This window comes from Heterodontus francisci, chromosome 5 (genome assembly GCF_036365525.1).
Source record: "Heterodontus francisci isolate sHetFra1 chromosome 5, sHetFra1.hap1, whole genome shotgun sequence".
NCBI classification, from domain to species: Eukaryota; Metazoa; Chordata; class Chondrichthyes; order Heterodontiformes; family Heterodontidae; genus Heterodontus; species Heterodontus francisci.
This window is the reverse complement of record NC_090375.1, coordinates 186,025,985-186,051,254: the sequence shown is the minus strand read 5'-3', so window position 1 is coordinate 186,051,254 and position 25,270 is coordinate 186,025,985. Positions and strand designations below refer to the sequence as shown.

At 46.8% G+C, this 25,270-nt stretch overlaps 1 protein-coding gene across 1 annotated transcript in view; it reads left to right on the top strand.

Moving 5' to 3' along the window:
* Positions 1 to 25,270, top strand: part of ofcc1 (orofacial cleft 1 candidate 1) — a 289,619-nt gene that overhangs the window by 82,120 nt on the left and 182,229 nt on the right. The window contains exons 11-12 of the mRNA XM_068032686.1: positions 8,441 to 8,558; positions 17,292 to 17,531. Coding sequence (XP_067888787.1) covers positions 8,441 to 8,558; positions 17,292 to 17,531 — 358 coding nt within the window. The remainder of the gene's footprint in view (positions 1 to 8,440; positions 8,559 to 17,291; positions 17,532 to 25,270) is intronic.

The window sequence follows — 25,270 nt, the reverse complement described above, 5'->3', positions numbered from 1 at the left end:
ACATTGGTTGCTTAATGACACAAGTAGAGCCTTTGCCTTTCAGCAACATGTACTAGTTTAGTATTGTACCATATAGTTCTTTGAATGCATCCCACTGTGCATCTGTAGGTTTACCGATTAGCAGCTCAGTGCAGTTTGCTGCAGTCAATTTTCTCATCCCTCCGAACTTTGCCTTACTTCAATTTAAAAGCTTTGAGATGTCCTGAGGTTGTGAAAATGTAAGTTCTTTTCTTTTTATCGTTACTGGAATCTCCTCTGGTGGTTCAATCAACTTTTATAGTGAGCCGTTGACACATACACAACTAGGCAAGTGCTGGGTTCACCATGGGCCTGTACTGAGTTTGTTGACCTCAACATTGGCAGTGGCAGGGATTCTACAATTGGCCTCAATGGTCTTGATTTACAGAAGGGAAACGTAGCCAGAATTCCTACTCCTGATCGCTGTCCCATCACCCTTGCTGGAAGTGAATGTTGGATGAAGACGGGCAATGCATCTGGGGTTGAATAATCAGCGAACAATCATTGCCAAGGCTTACACACGAAAGGTCGTCACTTGAGAAAGTACGGGAGATGGACGGGTGCCTGTGAGAATGTACATCAGCAAGGAGTCATCTCTCCTTGGCTTCCTTGTCTCGAGAGACAATGGGTAAGCGTCTGGAGGTGGTCAGTGGTTTGTGAAGCAGCGCCTGGAGTGGATATAAAGGCCAATTCTAGAGTGACAGACTCTTCCACAGGCGCAGCAGATAAAATTGGTTGTCGGGGCTGTTACACAGCTCTGTCCTCGCGCTTCTGTCTTTTTTCCTGCCAACTGCTAAGTCTCTTTGACTCGCCACTCTTTAGCCCCACCTTTATGGCCGTCCGCCAGCTCTGGCAATCACTGGCAACTGACTCCCACGACTTGTGGTCAATGTCACAGGACTTCATATTATGTTTGTAGACGTCTTTAAAGCGGAGACATGGACGGCCGGTGGATCTGATACCAGTGACGAGCTCGCTGTACAATGTGTCCTTGGGGATCCTGCCATCTTCCATGCGGCTCACATGGCCAAGCCATCTCAAGCGCCGCTGGCTCAGTAGGGTGTATATGCTGGGGATGTTGGCCACCTCGAGGACTTCTGCTTTGAAGATATGGTCCTGCCACCTGATGCCAAGGATTCTCTGGAGGCAGTGAAGATGGAATGAATTGAGACGTCGCTCTTGGTTGACATACATTGTCCAGGCCTCGCTGCCGTAGAGCAAGGTACTGAGGACACAGGCTTGATACACTTGGACTTTTGTGTTCCGTGTCAGTGCGCCATTTTCCCACACTCTCTTGGCCAGTCTGGACATAGCAGTGGACGCCTTTCCCATGCGCTTGTTGATTTCTGCATCGAGAAACATGTTACTGGTGATAGTTGAGCCTCGGTAGGTGAACTCTTGAACCACTTCCAGAGCGTGGTCGCCGATATTGATGGATGGAGCATTTCTGACGTCCTGTCCCATGATGTTCGTTTTCTTGAGGCTGATGGTTAGGCCAAATTTGTTGCAGGCAGCCGCAATCCTGTCGATGAGTCTCTGCAGACACTCTTCAGTGTGAGATGTTAATGCAGCATCGTCAGCAAAGAGGAGTTCCCTGATGAGGACCTTCCGTACTTTGATCTTCGCTCTTAGACGGGCAAGGTTGAACAACCTGCCCCCTGATCTTGTGTGGAGGAAAATTCCTTCTTCTGAAGACTTGAAAGCATGTAAGAGCAGCAGTGAGAAGAAGATCCCAAACAGTGTGGGTGCGAGAACACAGCCCTGTTTCACGCCACTCAGGATAGGAAAGGGGTCTGATGAGGCACCGCTATGCTGAATTGTGCCTTTCATAATGTCATGGAATGAGGTGATGCTACTTAGTAGCTTTGGTGGACATATGATCTTTGCTAGTAGTCTGAAGAGACCACATTGGCTGACGAGTTCAAAGGTTTTGATGAGATCTATGAAAGTAATGTAGAGGGGCATCTTTTGTTCGCGGCATTTCTCCTGTAGCTGGTGAAGGGAGAACAACATGTCAATGGTGGATCTCTCTGCCTGAAAGCCACACTGTGCCTCAGGGTAGACATGCTCAGCCAGCTTCTGGAGCCTGTTTAAAGTGACTCGAGCGAAGACTTCCCCCACTATGCTGAGCAGGGAGATTCCACGGTAGTTGTTGCAGTCACCGCGGTCACCCTTGTTCTTATAGAAGGTGATGATATTGGCATCGCGCATGTCCTGTGGTACTGCTCCCTCATCCCAGCACAGGCAAAACAGTTCATGGAGTGCTGAGAGTATAGCAGGCTTGGCACTCTTGATTATTTCAGGGGTAATGCCATCCTTCCCAGGGGCTTTTCCACTGGCTAGAGAATCAATGGCATCACTGAGTTCCGATTTTGTTGGCTGCTCGTCCAGCTCATCCATGACTGGCAGAGACTGGGCTGCATTGAGGGCGGTATCAGTGACAACATTTTCCCTGGAGTACAGTTCTAGGTAGTGCTCCACTCAGCAGTCCATTTGCTTGCGTTGGTCAGTGATCATGTTTCCTGATTTAGACTTGAGGAGGGCGATCTTCTTGATGGTTGGCCCAAAAGCTCTCTTAATGCCATCATACATTCCTCTGATGTTTCTGGTGTCAGAGGCCAGCTGAATACAACTGCATAGATGTTGCCAGTAGTCATTTGCACAGCGCCTGGCTGTTCTTTGTGCAGCACCTCTGGCTACTTTAAGTGCTACGAATGTTAACTCGCTGGACGCTTTCTTGTAGTTCAACAGTGCAATGCGCTTAGCGGCTATGACAGGTTCCAGCTCTTCAAAATGAGATTGAAACCAGTCTGCATTCTGCTTCTCACGTTTGCCATAGGTGGTCATTGCTGAGTCATAGATGGCGTCTCTGATGTGGGCCCTCTTCAACTCTGCATCCCCTGCAGGAATGTTTTGAAGGCCTTTTTCAAGTGAATTTAGAAACTTATGTAACAGCTGTGGGTAAGAAATTCTGTTAGTGTTGATGCGCGGGCGGTCCTTCTGCTTGGAGTGAGATAGCTTCTTTGGTTTGAGTCTAACTTTATTGCACATCAGGGAGTGGTCGGTGTCGCAGTCTGCACTGTGGAAGCTGCATGTGATTTGGACACCGTTTATAGAAGCTCGCCTTGTGACGATGAGGTCCAGCTGGTGCCAAAGACATGATCCTGGGTGCCTCCATGAAACCTGGGTGACAGGGTTTAGTATGAGAGAACGAGTTGGTGGTGCAGAGTTTGTGATAGGTACACCACTCCATTCAGTCCATTCTCATTCATCCTTCCAATGCCATAGCGCCCAAGACAGGAGGGCCATGAGTCATGGTCGGCCCCAACCCTGGCGTTGACCCCTGCCAGACGCCTCCCCCCTTCCCCCTCTGCATCACCTTCCCCACTATCACCCCCTTCCCCCCACCCCTTCCCCTCGCACCCCTTTCCCAGCTCCCTCCTCACACCCTCTTCCCCTTCACCGCATCCCCCTCGCACCCCCTTCCCCTGCACCCCCTCCCCTCCCCCCTGCATCCCCTTCCCAGCTCCCCCTCCCCTCGCACCCCCTTCGCCCCAACCCCTCCCTCCGGCATCCCCCGCACCCTGTCCCCCCTTCCCTCTCCTTCCATGAAATCACACAGCTTACTTGTTAGGGCCCTTGCTCAGGGGTAGGAGCTAACAACCCCACTGCCTTGTGGGCGTCTCAGGACAGACCAAGGCTAAGGGAGTGAACCCTAACAGAAAAGCCGGAGCGGAACCCCGAAGGCGGTCATGTGTCATCTCTGGCATGTTTCTGGCAGTTCCTGCAGCCATACCGGTGCCAAAGACATGCTCTGCACTCCTTTGGACCCCTCTAGGAAGGCCAAGAGGGGGGTTTTGACACTTGGGCAACTCACAACCTCCATATATTCGCCCAGGCATGCGCCATAGGTCACTCCATAGTTACCTCACAGCGACCAAAACAACACGGAAGGCAGCAGTTAAAGGTTATAAGTCCAGCTCAATTGGCATAGAGATTGGGTGCCACGGGTTGCCTTTGTCGTTGGGAGAGTTCATTGCATCTCACTGGACAGCTACCGCCCGCCTCAAACCGGGCAGCCCCCTGTCAGGAAGGTTCTGTCCCACCACAGTCCACATGCTTCAATGGGTGCTTGGAGCTCAGGGTCATTGCCCGACAAGTGGACTGTAACCCCGCACCAAACAGCACGACAAAAAAAAGAAAGAAGGTACCAGCCCTTTGTTTTGCAAGCTGGAACGTCAGAACTATGTGTCCTGGTCTGTCGGAAGGCCTTACACAAATCAACGATTCTCGGAAGACCGCCGTCATTAACAACGAGCTCAGTAGACTCAATGTGAACATTGCAGCACTTCAGGAGACAAGCCTCCCTGAGAGCGGATCTCTAAGAGAGCAAGACTACACCTTCTTCTGGCAGGGTAGGGATCCTGAAGAACCAAGACAGCATGGAGTGGGCTTCACCATCAGAAACTCTTTGCTCAGAAGGAGTCACCACATTCAGGGAAAAGGGGAGGGTTCCACATTGGCAAAGAAGAAAAGCATTGGTTCACTTTTTATATTCATAAAGCCCAGGATCCCGTATGTTTTTTTAACTGGCTTCTCAACTTGCCGTGCCACCTTCAAAGACCTGTGCACCTACACCCTCAGCTCGCTCTGCTTTTGCACCCCCTTTAAAATTGTACCATTCTACTGCTCTACCTCTATTGAGATGCACTCAAATGGATCAGTGCTGTAGTGAAGCCCTGTTATCTCTAGTTTATCAGCATAGAAATATTCTGGTTTCATACCCAAATTCCCTCAATAGTTCAATATTTTAAGATCAATTTTCCGAGTTCAAGCAACTGGGAGGTACCTCGCCTGCTGTGAGTGCATATTGGAGTTTCTATCTATTGATTGCAATTGATGGAGAATCGTAGGCACCATGTCTGTGATGTTCCAAAACATGTTCACAGGGAGTGAGTTACTCCACCACAGCTTTTCTCCTTCTTGCTTCTCCTATTCTTCATTCCTTGCTGGGGTACAGTTCCATCACTGTGTCCAGACAGAGGACCCAATGCTGATTCTCTGTCTGATTTCCTTCCCATGGCCAAGGACCTGATCACCACTCAACTCCTCAGCTGGTGCAGGAGCAAAGAAGGACTTGCATTTATATCACAGGACATCTCAAAGCACTTTACAGCCATTGCCCTACTTTTTGAAATGTGGTCTCTGTTGTAGAAGGCATGACAGCCAAATTGTACTTTCAGATTCCAGCCCTATCCTGTTACTAAAATCTATAAGAATACTTTAAAAAGAATTGAAATGTTTTATTACACAAAGTAGAAGTTAAGTCCCACCCCTCACCTTCTTTACCCAGTTACAACTTTTGGCTCCCTTTTAGGGATGCCATTTGATCCGATAACAGCAGCTGAGTGAAATGAATAGATGGCGAAATAAAAACAGAAAGTGCTGGAAATACTCTGCAGGTCTGGCAGCATCTGTGGAGAGAGAAATTAACGTTTCAACCTGAGATTCGATGCATATGAACTGAAACACTGTATGATGAATGAAACCGCCACATTTACTCCAGCAATCAAAAGTCAGAGGAATCGACAATCGTCTCCACCAAATTGCCCGCTACAAATTGCTTCTTTTAGGAGAGAAACATAGTTTTGACATGATTTCACACTGAAATCAATTTTGAGGTAATCCATGGGATACGTTACCTGTTCTGCCAAGGTTGCTGCACTATTCTGCTGCTCATATGCTGAAGAAACAAGCTTTCTCTTTGTTTGGACATGCAAGAAGCACCCATATGTATGTTTGCATACATTATGCAGACAAAATGAAAGGAAAACTCCCACATATTGTACCCCACTGTGTCCGTCCCCCCCACCGACCACCACCACCTGCCATCCCGCTGCAAGAGGCCCGACATGAAATTTCTTTAATGGTGAAGTGGTTGAACAACAAGAGTGTGAACTGGAGGAAGATGTGGGAAGAAAGCTATCAAAAGCCACAACGATGGGCAATGCAAAGCACAAAAGGTTGCAGTCATGAATGGACAATTTCTCATGTTGACATGCTCAGAGTTTTGAAGCAGGCTCACTCTGACAGCACACTAGTTTTCTCCAGGGCCATGAACTCCTTTGTGAATAATGTTTGCGAATGCAAATCCAATGAAGTTTCTTGACTGTCTCTTTACAACAACCGCGTGACCTTCACCTCCAGGGAGATACATGCTGATGGACATCTCCTATGACTGGGTGAGTTGGCCAAGCACGCTACGTTGGAAGGAATGAAGGCGGTTGCCGAGGACAACAGCTCCAAGTAAAACTCTACAAATGTACTGAGAAAAAAACACACCTTCTGAGAGCCAGCATTGGAAGCAGAACACCTGCAGGTGCAACAGGCGGTAAAAAAGGCAAATGGTATGTTGGCCTTCATAGCATGTGGATTCAAGTACAGGAGCAGGGATGTCTTGCTGCAATTATACAGGGCCTTGGTGAGACCACACCTGAAATATTGAATGCAGTTTTGGTCTCCTTATCTGAGGAAGGATGTTCTTGCCATAGAGGGAGTACAGCGAAGGTTTACCAGACTGATTCCTGGGATGGCGGGTCTGATGTATGAGGAAAGATTGAGTTGGTTGGGCTTATATTCGCTGGAGTTCAGAAGAGTGAGGAGGGATCTCATAGAAACCTATAAAATTCGAACAGGACTTGACAGGCTAGATGCAGGAAGGATGTTCCCGATGGTGGGGGAGTCCAGAATCAGGGGTCATAGTCTAAGGATACGGGGTAAACCTTTCAGGACTGAGATGAGGAGAAATTTCTTCACCTAGAGAGTGGTGAGCCTGTGGAATTCGCTACCACAGAATGCAGTTGAGGCCAAAACATTGTATGTTTTCAAGAAGGAGTTAGATATAGCTCTTGGGTCTAAAGGGATCAAAGGGTATGGGGCAAAAGCGGGAACAGGTTACTGCGTTGGATGATCAGCCATGATCATAATGAATGGCAGAGCAGGCTTGAAGGGCCAAATGGCCTACTCCTGCTCCTATTTTCTACGTTTCTATGTTTATACCTGGCAGTACAAATTAGGTGATTGAGCTCAGATTGAGGTGGCAGACGTAAAATCAAGTCATTATATATATCTATTAGATTGGACTTCCATGGGAGATGGTAGAGATAAGCTTGAGCTTTTAAAAGATGATCGGTATAGTTCTCATCACCTTCAGCATTCCCACACCAACCTTTTTTGTTCTGTGTAATAAGAATGGCCGGGGTGTAACATCTTTTCACAATAGTGGTTATGTTAATTTTTTCAGCTCAGAGTGTGTTGGCAATATTATGGGGGTTTATTTTCAACTTTGTCATCGGGGCACAAACCTGGAAGAGCAGCTCGCCGACATGGGCCCGCCCAGGGAGTGAAGTTGAACAGTACCTCCTGCAACTAGTCCGATAATTTCCACGGCAACCTGGATGAACACCTTTTTTTCCCCTACTGCCTACTTAATCTGCAGTTTTGGTGTACAGAAATGAATCATAGAATCGTAGAGCAAAGAAGGAGACCATTCGGCCCATTGAATCTGTGCTGGGTCTTTGAAAGTGCTAGCCAATTAATCCCATTGTCCCCGCTCTTTACACATAATGTGCCATATTTTTCTTTTTAAAAATGCCATTGCTTTGTCAAGTTTGAGTGTTTATTTCAAGCATCTCCACATAAACTAGATTAAGATTTGCAGGGCTGAACTTTCTATGAGTTTTGAGATAAAATGTTACATTTCTATTTTCTAAAATGTTTTTATTACAGTAAAACAAAGTTCTCTCATAAAATAGGTGTCAGCTTGTCTCATTTGGTAGCAGTTAATCTCCTGTGCCAGGACAGCTTGCCTTCAACTCCCACTCAGTCTTTGAACACATAAACAAGGATGACACTTTCTTAATAATAATGATGAGACATTAAAACTGAGGACAGGTCTCCCTCTTCTTGTCATCTAAGTGGACATAACATATTGCAATCATTATTAAAACAAAAGAACAGGGAGATCTTTTGGTGTCCTGGCCAACATTCTTCACTTGGCCACACTGCTGTGCGCAAATTGGCCTCTATGTTGTCGCCACAGCAGCTACTATACGTCAAAATTATCAGTACTGAAATTAGGTGCCACATTTATGCACGCCTTCCTTTTTTAATGGTTGCGGATCAATATTTTTAAATTAGAAATGTTGAGATCTGTAAATGCTTCCATTGAGAGACGTAAATGCTTCCCCAACAATATAACTCCAAGTTTTTAAAAATTAGATATGTTTTGCATTAAAAAATACAAACACTGAGTAACCTTCCCAAAGTTAGGTCACGATATAATATACATAACGCATTATACTATAATATATTATTTTCTAGAAATCATGATAAAATGACAACAAAATATATTGCATTGCAGTGCAGAAAGCCAGTTGCTGAAAGCACTAGAAAACCGCAGAGGTGAAGTAATGGCTATGTACGGTGACCTGACTGAAGTCAAACACCAATACAGTGGTATGCAGGGCCATCGCTGGAAGGTAAGGGCAAGCAACAAGTCTCCTCCTGCAGCTTCCCATCAACTCTTTTTCCGAATGCAGCATTAGAGCTGGGCCAAGTGAAGTCTTTCAGCAAATGAAAGAGCAGCTATGTCGCCATGCAAATGAGACAGGCCCGGAGAGGTAATGAATCTTCTATCAACCTTTCCTACCAGGGTGACAGCTTGCTTTGAGGAAGGTTGTAAATGCAAGAGAGATTGTGGTATAATTCCTCAGACTGGCATTTCTGCCCCCCAGTCACCATTCGATTATCTTCCAAATTGCTGTGTTTCAGAGAGATAAAGATTTTTTATGGCTTGCTGACTTGAAACAAGCAGTACAGCCAGAAAAGCAATGGCAATCCTGCCGTGCGTAGCAATTTCATTGGTAAAAGACAAGATCTTCACTTATATATTTCAAACTTAGGACAAGATGGGGAGGGGGGAGGGGTTGGCAATAATATAAATATGTTCTGGCATGCAAAATTATCCAAATGGATTTCCGTACAAAATTTGTTGGGAGTGTTTAATTTAGAATGTGTTTAATATCCAAAGCCTTCCTGGACCAGTAATCCTGCCTAGAGGTTTCAAAAAGATTACCTCCATTTTTCATATAATGTTAATTCTGGGTTTCAGCAAGCAAAATATTAAATTTGGATTTTTTTTGTTAATTAAAATTTTGTAATTAGAATGAAAATAATTGTCATGCAGCTCAGTGCTTTAAAAACGATATTCAAGCCTACAGAAGAAGTGGGTTGTTGATTCTTGCAGAATATTTCTTGTTAAAATTTACAACTTTGTAACCTTTAAACGTGCTAAGTAATGCTGAGTAAAATTCAAGCTGTGTTTTGGGGGAAAAAAAGCCACGATTTGCCCAAGAAGTCCTGGAAGAAAATAATTATAGAGTAAATATTGTTCTTCGCACAATGTTTAAAACAGGAATGCTGGCGAATGTTGCAATGGATGCAGTTTTTCCACAGGAATGTCAGTGCCTGTTATAAGTTTAGGGTCTTTCCGTATGTAGGCTGTTGGTACAGTGGTGCAAAGGCTATGGGCCCTGACAACATTCCGGCAATAGTACGGAAGACTTGTGCTTCAGAACTGACTACGCCTCTAGCCAAGCTGTTCCAGTACAGGTACAACACTGGCATCTACCCGGCAATGTGGAAAATTGCCCCAGGTATGTCCTGTACACAAAAAGCAGGACAAATCCAACCTGGCCAATTACCACCCCATCAGTCTACTCTTGATCATCAGCAAAGTGATGAAAGGGGTCGTCGACAGTGCTATCAAGCGGCACTTGCTCAGTTTGGGTACCACCAGGGCTACTCAGCTCTTGACCTCGTTACAGCCTTGGTCCAAGCATGGACAAAAGAGCTGAACTCCAGAGGTGAGGTGAGAGTGACTGCCCTTGACATCAAGGCAGCATTTGACCAAGGAGCCCGAGAAAAACTGGAGTCAACGGGAATTGGGGGCAAACTCTCCGCTGGTTGAAGTCATACCTAGCACAAAGGAAGATGGTAGTGGTTGTTGAAGGAGAATCATCTCAGTTGCAGGACATCACTGCAGGAGTTCCTCAGGGTAGAGTCCTCGGTTCAGCCATCTTCAGCTGCTTCATCAATGACCTTCCCTCCATCATAAGGTCAAAAGTGGGGATGATTGCTGATGATTGCACAATGTTCAGCACCATCCGTGACTCCTCAGATACTGAAGCAGCCATGTCCATATGCAGCAAGAGCTGGACAATATCCAGGCTTAGGCTGATGATTGGCAAGTTACATTTGCACCACACAAGTGCCAGGAAATGACCTTTTCAAATGAGAGAATCTAACCATCTTCCCTTGATATTCAATGGCATTACCATTGCTGAATCCCCCACAATCAACATCCTGAGGGTTACCATTGACCAGAAACAAAAATGGACCAGCAACATAAATGCTGTGGTGACAAGAGCAGGTCAGAGGCTAGGAATTCTGCGACGAGTAACTCACTTCATCTCTCCCCAGTGCCTGTCCACCATCTACAAGGCACATTTCAGGAGTATGATGGAATGCGCTCCACTTGCTTGGATGGGTGCAGCTCCAGCAACACTCAAGAGGCTCAACACCATCCAGGACAAAGCAGCCTGCTTGATTGGCACCTCATCCACAAAGATTCACTCCCTCTACCACTGACGCACAGTGGCAGCAATGTGTACCATCTACAAGATCCACTGCAGCAATGCACCAAGGCTCCTTAGATAGCACCTTCTAAACCCGCGACCTCTACCATCTAGAAGGACAAGGGCATCAGATGCATGGGAACACCACCACCTGCAAGTTACCCTCCAAGCCATACACCATCCTGACTTGGAACTATATCACCGTTCCTTCACTGTCACTGGGTCAAAATCCTGGAACTCCCTTCCTAACAGCACTGTGGGTGTACCTGCACTCCAAGGGCTGCAGTTGTTCAAGAAGGCAGCTCACCACCACCTTCTCAAGGGGAATTAGTGATGGGCAATAAATGCTGGTCTAGCCAGCGATGCCCACATCCCATGAATGAATATATAAAGAGTCACTCCCATTGCCAGTCTGAGCATCTTTTGTTGAGGAGTCTGTCCAATATCTTAACTATGTGGCAGTTTTTCCTGGGGGTGGGGGAGGTGGACCAATGGTATTCCCTTGTGATCTGAACTAGATATATGTCTGTTTTGCAAATGCCCGTATTCCATCTTTTTGAAGGCTTTCCAAATAAACAAATGCTGAGTCAAGGCTAGATCCAAATTTTTTGCAGTGTTGTACATCGATTAGAAATAAAAAAGCAACATTATGATCAAATTCACTTAGCTCAATCAATACAATGTACCTTTGTAAAATACTACAGAATAAAGAAAAAGCTGTGTGTCCCCACATTGGTGGGTTGAATTACTTGATGTGGATAGAGTGAGGGTGAAAGTGGTTTTTTCCAGTGAAGCTATAAGCCTAGCTGCTGCTGACATGGGCAATTTCATCCCCTATGATGCTTAACTCCCCTTCTACATCTTAAAGTGCTAAAGTTCGGAGCTTGGCAAGACTTGACCCCACAGCTTTCTATTTAAAGACCTAACTGCCTTTACTGGATCTGACTGTGTGCCTGTTTCTCTCCCCCTATTTCTTTTTAATCTCCCACTATTCATGGGCAGAAGACAAGGCCTTCTAGACCATCCTTGCCGAGTGCCTGGAACCATTTCCCAGCACAGGCTAATGAATTGCTTATAACTTACCGTCCATGGGAAGTTTAACCAACTGTAATTTCAGTGCCTTTTTTGTAAACTTGTATGAAAACACATTAATCTAAAACCACAACATTTAACAGTAACTCCTTTTCCCAAGTTATTATTGTGGAAGAATGGCATATAAAAATCTTGAAGTGTAACAGTGCTCTTTTATCAGGATTAGAACCTAAAGGCTGTGGCCACAAAATTGGGCACTGTAGCATCTGTAGTTTTGGTACTACTGCACTGTTTTGGAACAAAATGGTGACAATGCCACACATGCATACTTACAGTGTGGGCTGTGCTGAATGCCATCTTGGTGAGGATGTGCACATGGACTTTAGGAACATGCGACGGAATTATGCGGAGTAGACAGATTGTTATAACCGAGGTGGGAGGAGTGCACTGTTTATTCTAGTCCCACATCTCCACAGGTCACAACATGTACTTAAATTTTCCCACTTACTGATACGGTCAATCATATGCTCTATTTTTCCCAGAATAAAACACACCAACCAAGTTTCTTCAATAAACAACAAAAATAGTGGGCGGCACAGTGGCGCAGTGGTTAGCACCGCAGCCTCACAGCTCCAACGACCCGGGTTCAATTCTGGGTGCTGCCTGTGTGGAGTTTACAAGTTCTCCCTGTGTCTGCGTGGGTTTCCTCCGGGCGCTCCGGTTTCCTCCCACAAGCCAAAAGACTTGCAGGTTGGTAGGTAAATTGGCCACTATAAATTTCCCCTAGTATAGGTAGGTGGGAGGGAAATATAGGGACAGGTGGGGATGTGGTAGGAATTTGGGATTAGTGCAGGATTAGTATAAATGGGTGGTTGATGGTCGGCACAGACTCGGTGGGCCGAAGGGCCTGTTTCAGTGCTGTATCTCTAAACTAAACTAAACTATCAGTTTAATATAAAACAAGCCTTAAACAGTAATGAAGTAAAACAGCTTGGCTAGGGGTGCGGCAAGTTCTGGAGCACAGGTCTTCAGTACTATTGCCGGAATATTGTCAGGGCCCATAGCTTTTGCAGTATCCAGTGCCTTCAGTCGTTTCTTGATATCACGCGGAGTGAATCGAATTGGCTGAAGTCTGGCATCTGTGATGCTGGGGACTTCAGGAGGAGGCCGAGATGGATCATCAACTCGGCAATTCTGGCTGACGATTGTTGCAAATGCTTCAGCCTTATCTTTCGCACTGATGTGCTGGCCTCCCCCATCATTGAGGATGGGGATATTTGTGGAGCCACCCCTTCCAGTTAGTTGTTTAATTGTCCATCACCATTCACGGCTGGATGTGGCAGGACTGCAGAGCTTCGATCTGATCCGTTGGTAATGGGATCGCTTAGCTCTGTCTATCGCATGACGCTTACGCAGTTTGGCATGCAGATAGTCCTGCATTGTAGCTTCACCAGGTTGACACCTCATTTTGAGGTATGCCTGGTGCTGCTCCTGGCATGCCCTCCTGCACTCTTCATTGAACCAGGGTTGGTCTCCTGGCTTGATGGTAATGGTAGAGTGGGGGATATGCCGGGCCATGAGGTTACAGATTGTGGTTGAGTACAATTCTGCTGCTGCTGATGGCCCACAGCGCCTCATGGATGCCCAGTTTTGCATTGCTAGATCTGTTCGAAACCTATCCCATTTAGCACGGTGACAGTGCCACTTAACACGACGGACGGTATCCTCAATGTGACGGCTGGACTATATGGTGGTCACTCCTACCAATACAGTCATGGACAGAAGCATCTGCAGCAGGCAGATTGGTGAGGACGAGGTCCAGTATGTTTTTCCCTCGTGTTGGTTCCCCCACCACCTGCCGCAGACCCAGCCTAGCAGCTATGTTCTTTAGGACTCGGCCAGCTCGGTCAGTAGTGGTGCTACTGAGCCACTCTTGGTGATGAACATTGAAGTCCCCTACCCAGAGTACATTTTGTACCCTTGCCACCCTCAGTGCTTCCTCCAAGTGGTGTTCAACATGGTGGAGTACTGAGTCATCAGCTGAGGGAGGGCGGTAGGTGGTAATCATTAGGAGGTTACCTTACCCATGTTTGACCTGATGCCATGAGACTTCATGGGTTCCGGAGTCGATGTTGAAGACTCCCAGGGCAACTCCCTCCCTACTGTTTACCACTGTCCCGCCACCTCTGATTGGTCTGTCCTGCCAGTGGGACAGGACATACCCGGGGATGGTGATGGCAGTGTCTGGGACATTGTCTGTAAGGTATGATTCCGTGAGTATGACTATGTCAGGCTGTTGCTTGACTAGTCTGTGGGACAGCTCTCCCAACTTTGGTACAAGCCCCCAGACGTTAGTCAGGAGGACTTTGCAGGGTCGACAGGGCTGGGTTTGCCATTGTTATTTCCAGTGCCTAGGTCAATGCCGGGTGGTCTGTCCGGTTTCATTCCTTTTTATTGGCTTCGTAGCGGTTAGGTACAACTGAGTGGCTTACTGGGCCATTTCAGAGGGCATGTAAGAGTCAACCACATTGCTGTGGGTCTGGAATCACATGTAGGCCGAACCAGGTAAGGACAGCAGATTTCCTTCCCTAAAGGACATTAGGGATGGGTTTTTACAACAATCGACAGTGGTTTCATGGCCATCATTAGACTAGCTTTTAATTCCAGATTTATTAATTAAATTCAAATTCCACCTTCTGCTGTGGTGGGATTTGAACCCATGTCCCCAGAGAAATACCCTGGGTCTCTGGGTTACTAGTCCAGTGATAATACCACTACGCCACCGTCTGCTGCTCTGCAGGAGCCCTGTTCATCTCACCAGAGTGGTTATCCCAATTACTGATGTATCTTCCACAACCTGGTCATCATGAGGGCACAACCCTTGTCTCCAGGGATACGGCGAGTAGCCCAGAAGGAGGAGGAGGGTGAGGAGGAGGAAGAAGAGAATGGGAGGAGGCACCTAGCACATCTCCTTTCTGGCTGGGCTATCCGTGATCACCTCACTCAACTACAGTGCCACTGAGCACAACCCCAAATTACCACTGTATAACAGTCACACATCTTAACTTCTCTCCATGATGGACCACCACAGCATCCTGTTGACCATAATGCTGAAATAAAAACCACCACAAAACAATCATTCCAAACAATTTTATTCAACAAATCAACTAATATTCCATACGAAAGTCAACTAATCACCCTTGTTCATTCCCTTAGTGCCTATTTTATGTGTGCCTTTGCCTGCTATACTGCTCCTGCACAGTGCTACCTCAGTGGCTGCAGCATGATTGGTAGAAGGCTGTTGACCTTCAATGGGCGAGACTGCAGATGGCCTTTCAAGACACCCTCAAGTAGCTCTGGGCTGAGAAGGCCTGACTTTAGCCTGCAGCTTCTTGGCACGGGTAGCAGCAGTCTGGGCTGACTGGCTGACAGGCCACAGCAAGGGCACTGGCGGAGTGGCAGTGGTGAGAGCACAAATGCTGTCTTCCTAAGCGAGGGCAGCATCTTCGTGCTCCAATGAGCCACTGTCACTCCTCCGGAGCAGCACCTCAGCAATCCTGGTAATCTGTTGGAGCACAGACTGCTGTGAGACCCTGAAACCCCCTTGAGCACTGGTATCCATAGCCCATGATGGCAGCAGTCTAAGCCTGCATGGCACCAAGCTGGGCTTGCACGGCAACAAGTTGAGATTTCATGACTTCAGTCTGAGTTTCTACCGCAGCACTCAAATATTGGGTGGCTTCTGCTTGTGCTGCAATGGAAGCTGAGACCTCGACCATCGGACACTGTGTCATTGTCAGGGCCACAGTGTTTTCATGGAGTTAGTCACCACTTCCACACTAGAAAGAATGAACCCCAAGCTCTGTGCAAAGCTCTGTGCCAAAGTTGAAATCAGACTGCCCCATGCTCCTTGATGGTGACATCAGGTTTTCTGATAGGCCATCAAGTATTTCTATGTGCATGGCCATCAACCATTTTCTGTTCAGTGCCCTGCCGAAGTCCTCATCTGAGTCCCCTGCAGCAGAACTCATCTACAACCTCGCCCTCTGGGGAGCTGGCATCCACAGTATCGTTTCCCCCTGCTCTGGCTGCAGGCCACTCATGCCTGGTGACTCACCACATGCAGATCCTGCCTCTACACTACCCTCTAAAGGACGCGCAGTGCGAGTATCTGAGCAGGTGGCTACAAGTGTGCGATCAAGTGATGGTGATTCTTCACTATCAGCGTCCAGCTCCTCTTGGACTTCATGCTCCTGCACCACTGCCTGGTCAGGCGGCAGTTCTTGGGTATCTGAAAAGATAAAGGCTCAAGGGTAGCTTTGAGCTGAGGGAAGGGGAAGAAAGCAAGAGGTTCATGATTACACCATCTGCAGCTTGTACATCAGAAGAGATTGTGGGATGAGGGAGAAATGGAGTGTGAGAAGGTGGATTAGGCAGGAACATATCGTCATCCTTTATGGTTTCAGCTCTGCCACTGGCCACGGTCTCAGTCATGGCTGCTCCAATGATGGCCGACACCACCTCCTCCATTGGGGTGATGACATGCAGCTGTGCCTGTCCCCAGCCAGTTAGGTTTGCTGTCTGTGGTTATGTCTCACCTTGTCCTGTAAGAGAGAGGGAAGTGTGTTAGTGAGTGTGGTACAATCTGTTTGGGTGATGTGCTTGTCATAGTTGACTAGCTGGCAGGCTGTGATACATAGTTGTGGAGCTTACAGCAGTGCTATGTGTGTGAAGGTGAGATGAGTATGTGATGTTTGAGTTGTGGTTCATAGAGACTGTTGGTAGATGAGTGAAGGGGGGGTTGGTGAATGGAGCAGTGTGTGAGGCTAGTGCTTCATTTGTTGAGGATATGGCATTTGAAGATGCATTCACTGACCTTGACCACTTGTGTGAGGCCATTAAACTTGCTCCTGTGCTGCATGCACGTCCTTGGAGCTAGACTGCTGGCATTGACAGTGATGGCTATCAGCTCCCACTGCCTGCATTGTGTCTGTCTGGAGGGCCTCCTGGCCCCCTGAGGGAAGAGGATCTCTCTCCTCCTGCTCACCTCCTGCACTAAGGCCTCCAGTGCTGCATCATGTGGTGCTAGCTTCACATGAAATGGGGGCCCCTGCTGAGGCGTGCAGTCAACGGTGTGTTTGGCGCTGGGCTGCACGCCACGATCATTTAAAGTCGCCGGCAGCACGACGTTTGTGTGTTGCATCGCCACAAACAGGCGTGTGTTAATAGCGCTTTGCAATCCCCCGTGACCGTTTTCTGGCCTAATCCAAATTCTAGCCCAGTGACTTTGAAATTGTACTGTAGGAATATGGACATAAACACTTTTCGCATTCATCTGAAATTTCTATTGCACTGAAGCATGATGCCTCTGCTAAAATGATAAAGAGAGAAGAATTTTAGATGAATGTGTTTGAGATTGCTGTGCCACAGTGTAAACTCACTGCATAAGGTGTTTTTATAAGTGGGTTTATTGTTTCTCCAAATGTAATCAGTGTTTCATTCATTGCAATATAAGAGTGTACTTACACAAAGTGTTCCACTTAGGTTGAATGGTCTGGCACACCTCAGCCTGTCCAAATCCAACTGAAGTGTCTGCGGGCTGTGAAGGATAAATTGCCCAAAGGACAGTTCATCCTCAGGATTTCCTTGCACAGCTGGCTTGGGGGCCATCCCCTCCGGTGGTCTAACTCAAAGGATCAGGACTGCACAGGAACAACGCTACCAGTCTACCATGATGGCAACTTTTACAACATCGAACTAAGTTTCAACCAGAGCATTGCTGCGGTGAGCAATATCATCATTTTAAAATGCTTACTTTAAGAAAGAAGTGAATGCAATGTTACGATCAGGTAAGGGTCTCCTCCTGTCCCTCTCTTTGTTTCACAACACTGTTTATTTTCTTTAAACAGTGGATATGTTTACCAATTCAGTGAGTGTTTAACCCTTTATGTGCTATGATCATAAAAGAATCAATCGGAGAGGTTTTCTTGAGTTTAAACAAGAAAGAGGTTAGTTTATTGTACTTAAAGTCAAAAACCCAAACTAATCAAAATAATAAACCTCACTCCAACTTGCACACACACACACACACACACACACACACACACACACACACACACACACACACACACACACACACACACACACACACACGTTACAAATTGGAGAACAGATTGGTTGGATTAGAGTCCGGATCAATAAAAAAGAATAGATAGTCTGTGGAGTCTGTTAATTCAGTCGTCTTGCAGCTGAGCTCATGGTCCTGAAGTTTCTGGCTGGTAGAGATGGCCAACTGGTTCGGTTTTCTTGGAGACATGATGCGTTGTGTTTTTTTCCCAGGTTGTCTGTCTGCAACCATGATAGACTTGGATGTTTTGCAGCCAGAAGGCAGGGTTCAAACTTGCAAGGTCAGCAGGAGAGAGGAAGACAGAGAGAGGGAGGAAGAGGGAGAGAAGGAGAGGAAGAGGGAGAGAAGGAGAGGGAGACCTCACTTGGGCCCTTCACTGGTCAAACTCAGGCGCTTGTCTGCTTTAGAGAGAAGGAACTGCAAGTTTTCACACAGATAGAGGGTATGTCACATGATGGCCCTGTGTATTCTCTCTTTTGCACTTTAATTGGATCAGGTCTAAGAATTCCAATTTCTCATGTCCCATTGTTTCAGTGTTTACCCGCTAAGTGCTTCGTCTCCACCTGTGTTAATGTTCCAAGATAGCCTTGAATGCAGGGCAGGTAGCCCATTCAAAATGCTTAAGCCATTGTTCTATGAACATACATATTAACATATGAACTAGAAGCAGGAGTAGGCCATTCGGCCCCCCGAGCCTGCTCTGTCATTCCATAAGATCATGGCTGATCTATTTCTGGACTCAACTCCACTTTCCTGCCTACCCCCCGATACCCTTTGACTCCCTTGTTTGTCAAGAATCTGTCTACCTCTGCCTTAAAAACATTCAATGACCCTACCTCCATCACTCCTCATGGAAGCGTTCCACAGACTCACAACCCTCTGGAAGAAAAAATTTCTCTTCATCTCTGCCCTAAATGGGAGACCCCTTATTTTTAAACTGTGTCCCCTAGTTTTAGTCTCTCCCACAAGGAGAAACATCCTTTCAACATCCACCCTGTCAAGTCCCCTTAAGATCTTATATGTTTCAATGAGATCACCTCTCAACCTTCTAAATGCCAATAAATACAGACCCAACCTGTCCAACCTTTCCTCATAAGATAACCCTCTCATCCCAGAAATCATTCGAGTGAACCTTCTCTGAACTGCTTCCAATGCAGTTATATCCTTTCTGACATAAGGAGACCAAAACTGTACACAATACTCTGGATGTGGTCTCACCAATGTCCTGTTCTGGTTGGAGATTTACCAAACCTATGTCTCCACCTCAATACATTGACATGTAGGGTATTTAGATGCAAATTGTAGTGGCCATTTCAGCTGTTAGCAGTGACCTTTTATCAGTTATTTGTCTCCTGCTTTTTTTTAAAAGTTTAATTCAGGTTTCCAACTGATGGATTAAAAAAAAATCATTCAGCATAGCATGCGTTCATGACAGCAATATTTCAGCAACTAATTTATTTCGAGTTTGCTGCACAACAGATTGGGAGGTGCATGTTTGGAAAATTCACATTCAGATTTCTCTCAAGCAACGATATTACTGTGCTCGGTTGAGTGATCAGAAAAATCACCAAGTTCAGGTGCTGTGCTTTAGCTCGGGAAAAGAGTGTGTATTTTGAGGGGTTTTGTCCTGGGTTGTTTTTTTAAGTGCTCTTCCACCATGTTAAAGGCAGAGGCTGCAGAGATGTTTGCAGCACCTCCTTCATATTGCCCCAGCTGGACTTCTCAGTGAGTAGCTCATGAGAATACAAAGTGGGGAAAATAGAGATACTAATATTTATAGAAGCTAAGCGAATTCTATTGCTTCAAAGCAGGCAGCCTTACAGAACTCCATTGGAGAATTCAAGACTTGAAAATGGTCTCCTATCTGGTGTAGGTCTTCTCACACTGCAGAATGAGAGAAGCATTTTCTAGTTACTAGCCTGCAATCTGTTTGCATTACAACCTTGAATTTTATCAAAAACACTATTGATCCTCCGAATGTTCCTCTGTGGTTCTTTCTAAGTTCTAAATCTACTATTTCAATTCACTGTTCCTCCTCCCTAAAGCCCACTGTGTTAAAATCAAGACTGATTGCACAGTCTCCTATTCTCATTTTTCAAGACCTCAAAATTTTGGAATTTCTCTCAATCTTTCCTCCCTCCAATTTTCAAAGGCTTGAGACCCAAGCTTGGTGCCACCTGATTTACCTTGAATTTCTCTTTAACTCTTCTTCCATATTATCAGTGAGCCAGTGGGGATGCGGAGGTGGAACCTAAACCAGGTGGCAATGGCCCTCTAGCTCTGACCTCCATTCGGGGAGCGATCTCACACTAGCTAACCCATTAAAGGCTGGCAGGCGGGGTCGCCAACCTCGCAGCTTCCGGAGCTGGGCCTTGAGGAGACAGCCGTGTCATCAGCCGGGCGGAAGGAAGTGATGGCGGCATGTTCAAAGGGCCGCCAGCACCCGAGCCCTGTATCCTGAGACCAGCGGCCATCCTCTTCAGACCGGTCCCCATCAGGGGAGAGCCCACCTCCGCCAGGCCTGGATGCCACGCTGCTATTTTACGTGGCCCACGCCCTTAATTGGAAGAAGTCGGGACTTCCACCCCTCTGAGGCGGGAAGTCCTGCCTCCAAGAGCTGCTGGCCAATCAGAGGGCTGGAATCTCTTCAGTCCCAGCAGCGTCACTGGTAGCGGTGGCCACTGCTGGGACTGCGCACAGCAAGAAGAGGAAAGACGGACATTGCCCTTCAAAGAGGTAAGTGGGGGTTGGGCCTCGCCGGGGACAATTGACTGGGCCCCGGCGTGGGGGATTGGAGAGTAGGGCGGGGGAAGGCAGTTTTAGCAGGGGCAGCCAGTGCTGCTCGGGGGACCCCTCTGTGGGGCACAGTGTGCCTTATCAGGAGGGCCCTCCTTCTCCAAGCCCGCAAGGAGGTCACCGGATATTACTGAGTGGCTCCCTCAAGTGCTGAAGTGTACATCCGCTGCTGATAAAATACCAACAGCGGCTGTAAATGGCCATTGATTGGCAACGGGAACGGCATCCCCTGCTTCCCACTTGATTTTATGTCCCCTCCATCACCTAGCCCGCTTCCGGGGGGCTGTGAAATCTTGGCCATAGAATGGTTACAAGACAGGAAGAGGCCATTCAGCCCATTGTGTCTGTGCCAGTTCTCTGCAAGAGCAACTCAGCTAGTCCCACTCCCCTGCCTTTTCCCCTTGGCCCTGCAAATCTTTTCAAATAATTATTCAGTTCCCTTTTGAAAGCCACGATTGAATCTGCCTCCACCGCACTGTCAGGCTGTGCATTCCAGATCCTAACCACTTGCTTGGAGGGTAAACAATGTCACAGACTGGTTGGGCTGTATCTGTGTTGCAACTTGTGCATTTCTATGGCATACCTTGGCTGTTCACTCGGGTTGGTTTTTGTTAGTTGAGAAGTTGAAATTTCAGCCATTGTGGGAGACATATGTACATACCCCACCCTCACTGAGCAACCAATGATTCTTGGGCCAGATTGAGCAGTATGTTGCAGTAAGGTGAACACTGGTGAGGAAGAATTGAGTAGACCAGTCCTTACCTGCAGAAGCACATCTGCTTTTACATAATTACAGGGCTAGATTGACAGTGGCTGAGCAGAAGATCATGTCCTTATCTTTCTCAATAGATAAAGTGTTGATGGCAGCAGAGGCAGGAGAGAGGGATAAAAACTGATTGAATGGAAACAATCCACAAATTGCAAGAAATGATCAGATGCTTATAGCACATTTTGTATGTTCTGGATGAATCAGTTGGAAATAGCAACAGTCAGCAGCATCAATAAAAAAATACCACAACTCCTTTATTCAGCACTGTTTTTCATGGACCTTGTGAACCTCAGATTAAGTGAAACTGATTAGTCACTGGATTGGTAAACTCTACAATATCACCTGCTTGGCATCTTGCTTTAGGTAATGTCTATTGTTGAAAAGGCTTAAAAAAGTTGACTAACTTCTTTCAGTCTGTGGTTAAGAAATAAAAACTGCTTCGCATTTTCATCCGACAGACTATTATAAGTGGGATTATGATACTTGGAACAACCTAAGTTAGCTGAGTTTCTAACCAGTAGTGACAGCATCCAGGTAATTTTGCTGGAACAATAGCAGCATTTCGAGGCAAGTGTAAATGCCAATGTGAGGATGTTTTCATGCTTTCTTAGTAACTGGCATCCATCTCCGTCAGTGCACAACAGCAACACTCTAAAGCAGCTGGACTAAAGACAGAGGTCCGAACACTCTGCGGGGAAGCACATCTTGACCCAAGTGAAGCGGTGAGCCCATCCCCTCCCTCCAACTCTAGGCCTACCAAAGCTCATGAGGTAAGGGGCAAGACCTCTGGCTGCCATCTGGGATGTCACCTATTCCTCCCGAAGTAGCTGGGAAGACCAGCTTATGTACCTGCGGGCAGTTGTTAGGTGGTCTCAGAGGTTTCTATAAGATGTCCCTGTGGCCTCCTTAGAAGTTGAGGGGGAAGGTCAGTTCTGCTTCAAGACTTTAAATAAAAATTGCAGTCCAGATCAAAGAACAAAGAACAAGAACAAAGAACAGTACAGCACAGGAACAGGCCATTCGGCCCTCCAAGCCTGCGCCGATCTTGATGCCTGCCTAAACTAAAACCTTCTGCACTTCTGGGGACCGTATCCCTCTATTCCCATCCTATTCATGTATTTGTCAAGATGCCTCTTAAACGTCTCTATGGTACCTGCTTCCACCACCTCCCCCAGCAGCAAGTTCCAGGCACTCACCACCCTCTGTGTAAAGAACTTGCCTCGCACATCCCCTCTAAACTTTGCCCCTCTCACCTTAAACCTATGTCCCCTAGTAACTGACTCTTCCACCCTGGGAAAAAGCTTCTGACTATCCACTCTGTCCATGCCGCTTATAACTTTGTAAACCTCTATCATGTCGCCCCTCTACCTCCATCGTTCCAGTGAAAACAATCCGAGTTTATCCAACCTCTCCTCATAGCTAATGTCCTCCAGACCAGGCAACATCCTGGTAAACCTCTTCTGTACCCTCTCCAAAGCCTCCACATCCTTCTGGTAGTGTGGCGACCAGAATTGCACGCAATATTCTAAGTGTGGCCTAACGAAAGTTCTGTACAGCTGCAGCATGACTTGCCTATTATTATACTCTATGCCCCGACCGATGAAGGCAAGCATGCCGTATGCCTTTTTGACTACCTTTTCCACCTGCGTTGCCACTTTCAGTGACCTGTGGGCCTGTACGCCCAGATATCTCTGCCTGTCAATACTCCTAAGGGTTCTGCCATTTACTATATACTTCCCACCTGCATTAGACCTTCCAAAATGCATTACCTCACATTTGTCCGGATTAAACTCCATCTGCCATTTCTGCGCCCAAGTCTCCAACCGATCTATATCCTGCTGTATCCTCTGACAATCCTCATCACTGTCTGCAACTCCACCAACCTTTGTGTCGTTCGCAAACGTACTAATCAGACCAGCTATATTTTCCTCCAAATAATTTATATATACTACAAACAGCAAAGGTCCCAGCACTGATCCCTGCGGAACACCACTAGTCACATCCCTCCATTCAGAAAAGCACCCTTCCACTGCTACCCTCTGTCTTCTATGACCGAGCCAGTTCTGTATCCATCTTGCCAGCTCCCCTCTGATCCCATGTGACTTCACCTTTTGTATCAGTCTGCCATGAGGGACCTTGTCAAAGGCTTTACTGAAGTCCATACAGATAACATCCACTGCCCTTCCTTCATCAATCATCTTTGTCACTTCCTCAAAAAACTCAATCAAATTAGTGAGACACGACCTCCCCTTCACAAAACCATGCTGTCTCTCGCTAATAAGTCCATTTGTTTCCAAATGGGAGTAAATCCTGTCCCGAAGAATCCTCTCTAATAATTTCCCTACCACTGACGTAAGGCTCACCGGCCTATATTATCCTGGATTATCCTTGCTACCCTTCTTAAACAAAGGAACAACATTGGCTTTTCTCCAGTCCTCTGGGACCTCTCCTGTAGCCAATGTGGATGCAAAGATTTCTGTCAAGGCCCCAGCAATTTCTTCCCTTGCCTCCCTCAGTATTCTGGGGTAGATCCCATCAGGCCCTGGGGACTTATCTACCTTAATGCTTTGCAAGACACCCAACACCTCCTCCTTTTTGATAATGAGATGACTGAGACTATCTACACTCCCTTCCCTAGGCTCATCATCCACCAAGTCCTTCTCCTTGGTGAATACTGATGCAAAGTACTCATTTAGTACCTCGCCCATTTCCTCTGGCTCCACACATAGATTCCCTTCTCTGTCCTTGAGTGGGCCAACCCTTTCCCTGGTTACCCTCTTGCTCTTTATATACGTATAAAAAGCCTTGGGATTTTCCTTAATCCTGTTTGCCAATGACTTCTCATAACCCCTTTTAGCCCTCCTGACTCCTTGCTTAAGTTCCTTCCTACTGTCTTCATATTCCTCAAGGGATTCGTCTGTTCCTAGCCTTCCAGCCCTTACGAATGCTTCCTTTTTCTTTTTGACGAGGCTCACAATATCCCGCTTTATCCAAGGTTCCCGAAACTTGCCAAACTTATCTTTCTTCCTCACAGGAACATGCTGGTCCTGGATTCTAATCAACTGACGTTTGAAAGACTCCCACATGTCAGATGTTGATTTACCCTCAAACAGCCGCCCCCAATCTAAATTCTTCAGTTCCTGCCTAATATTGTTATAATTAGCCTTCCCCCAATTTAGCACCTTCACCCGAGGACTACTCTTATCCTTATCCACAAGTACCTTAAAACTTATGGAATTATGGTCACTGTTCCCGAAATGATCCCCTACTGAAAGTTCGACCACCTGGCCAGGCTCATTCCCCAATACCAGGTCCAGTATGGCCCCATCCCTAGTTGGACTATGTACATATTGTTTCAAGAAGCCCTCCTGGATGCTCCTTACAAATTCTGCCCCATCCAAGCCCCTAGCACTAAGTGAGTCCCAGTCAATATAGGGGAAGTTAAAATCACCCACCACTACAACCCTGTTATCTTTACATCTTTCCAAAATCTGTCTACATATCTGCTCCTCTACCTCCCGCTGTCTGTTGGGAGGCCTGTAGTAAACCCCCAACATCGTGACTGCACCCTTCCTATTCCTGAGCTCCACCCATATTGCCTCGCTGCATGACCCCTCCGAGGTGTCCTCCCGCAGTACAGCTGTGATATTCTCCTTAACCAGTAATGCAACTCCCCCACCCCTTTTACATCCCCCTCTATCCCTCCTGGAGCTGCTAAATCCTGGAATATTTAGCTGCCAATCCTGTCCTTCCCTCAACCAAGTCTCTGTAATAGCAACAACAACATAGTTCCAAGTACTAATCCAAGCTCTAAGTTCATCTGCCTTACCT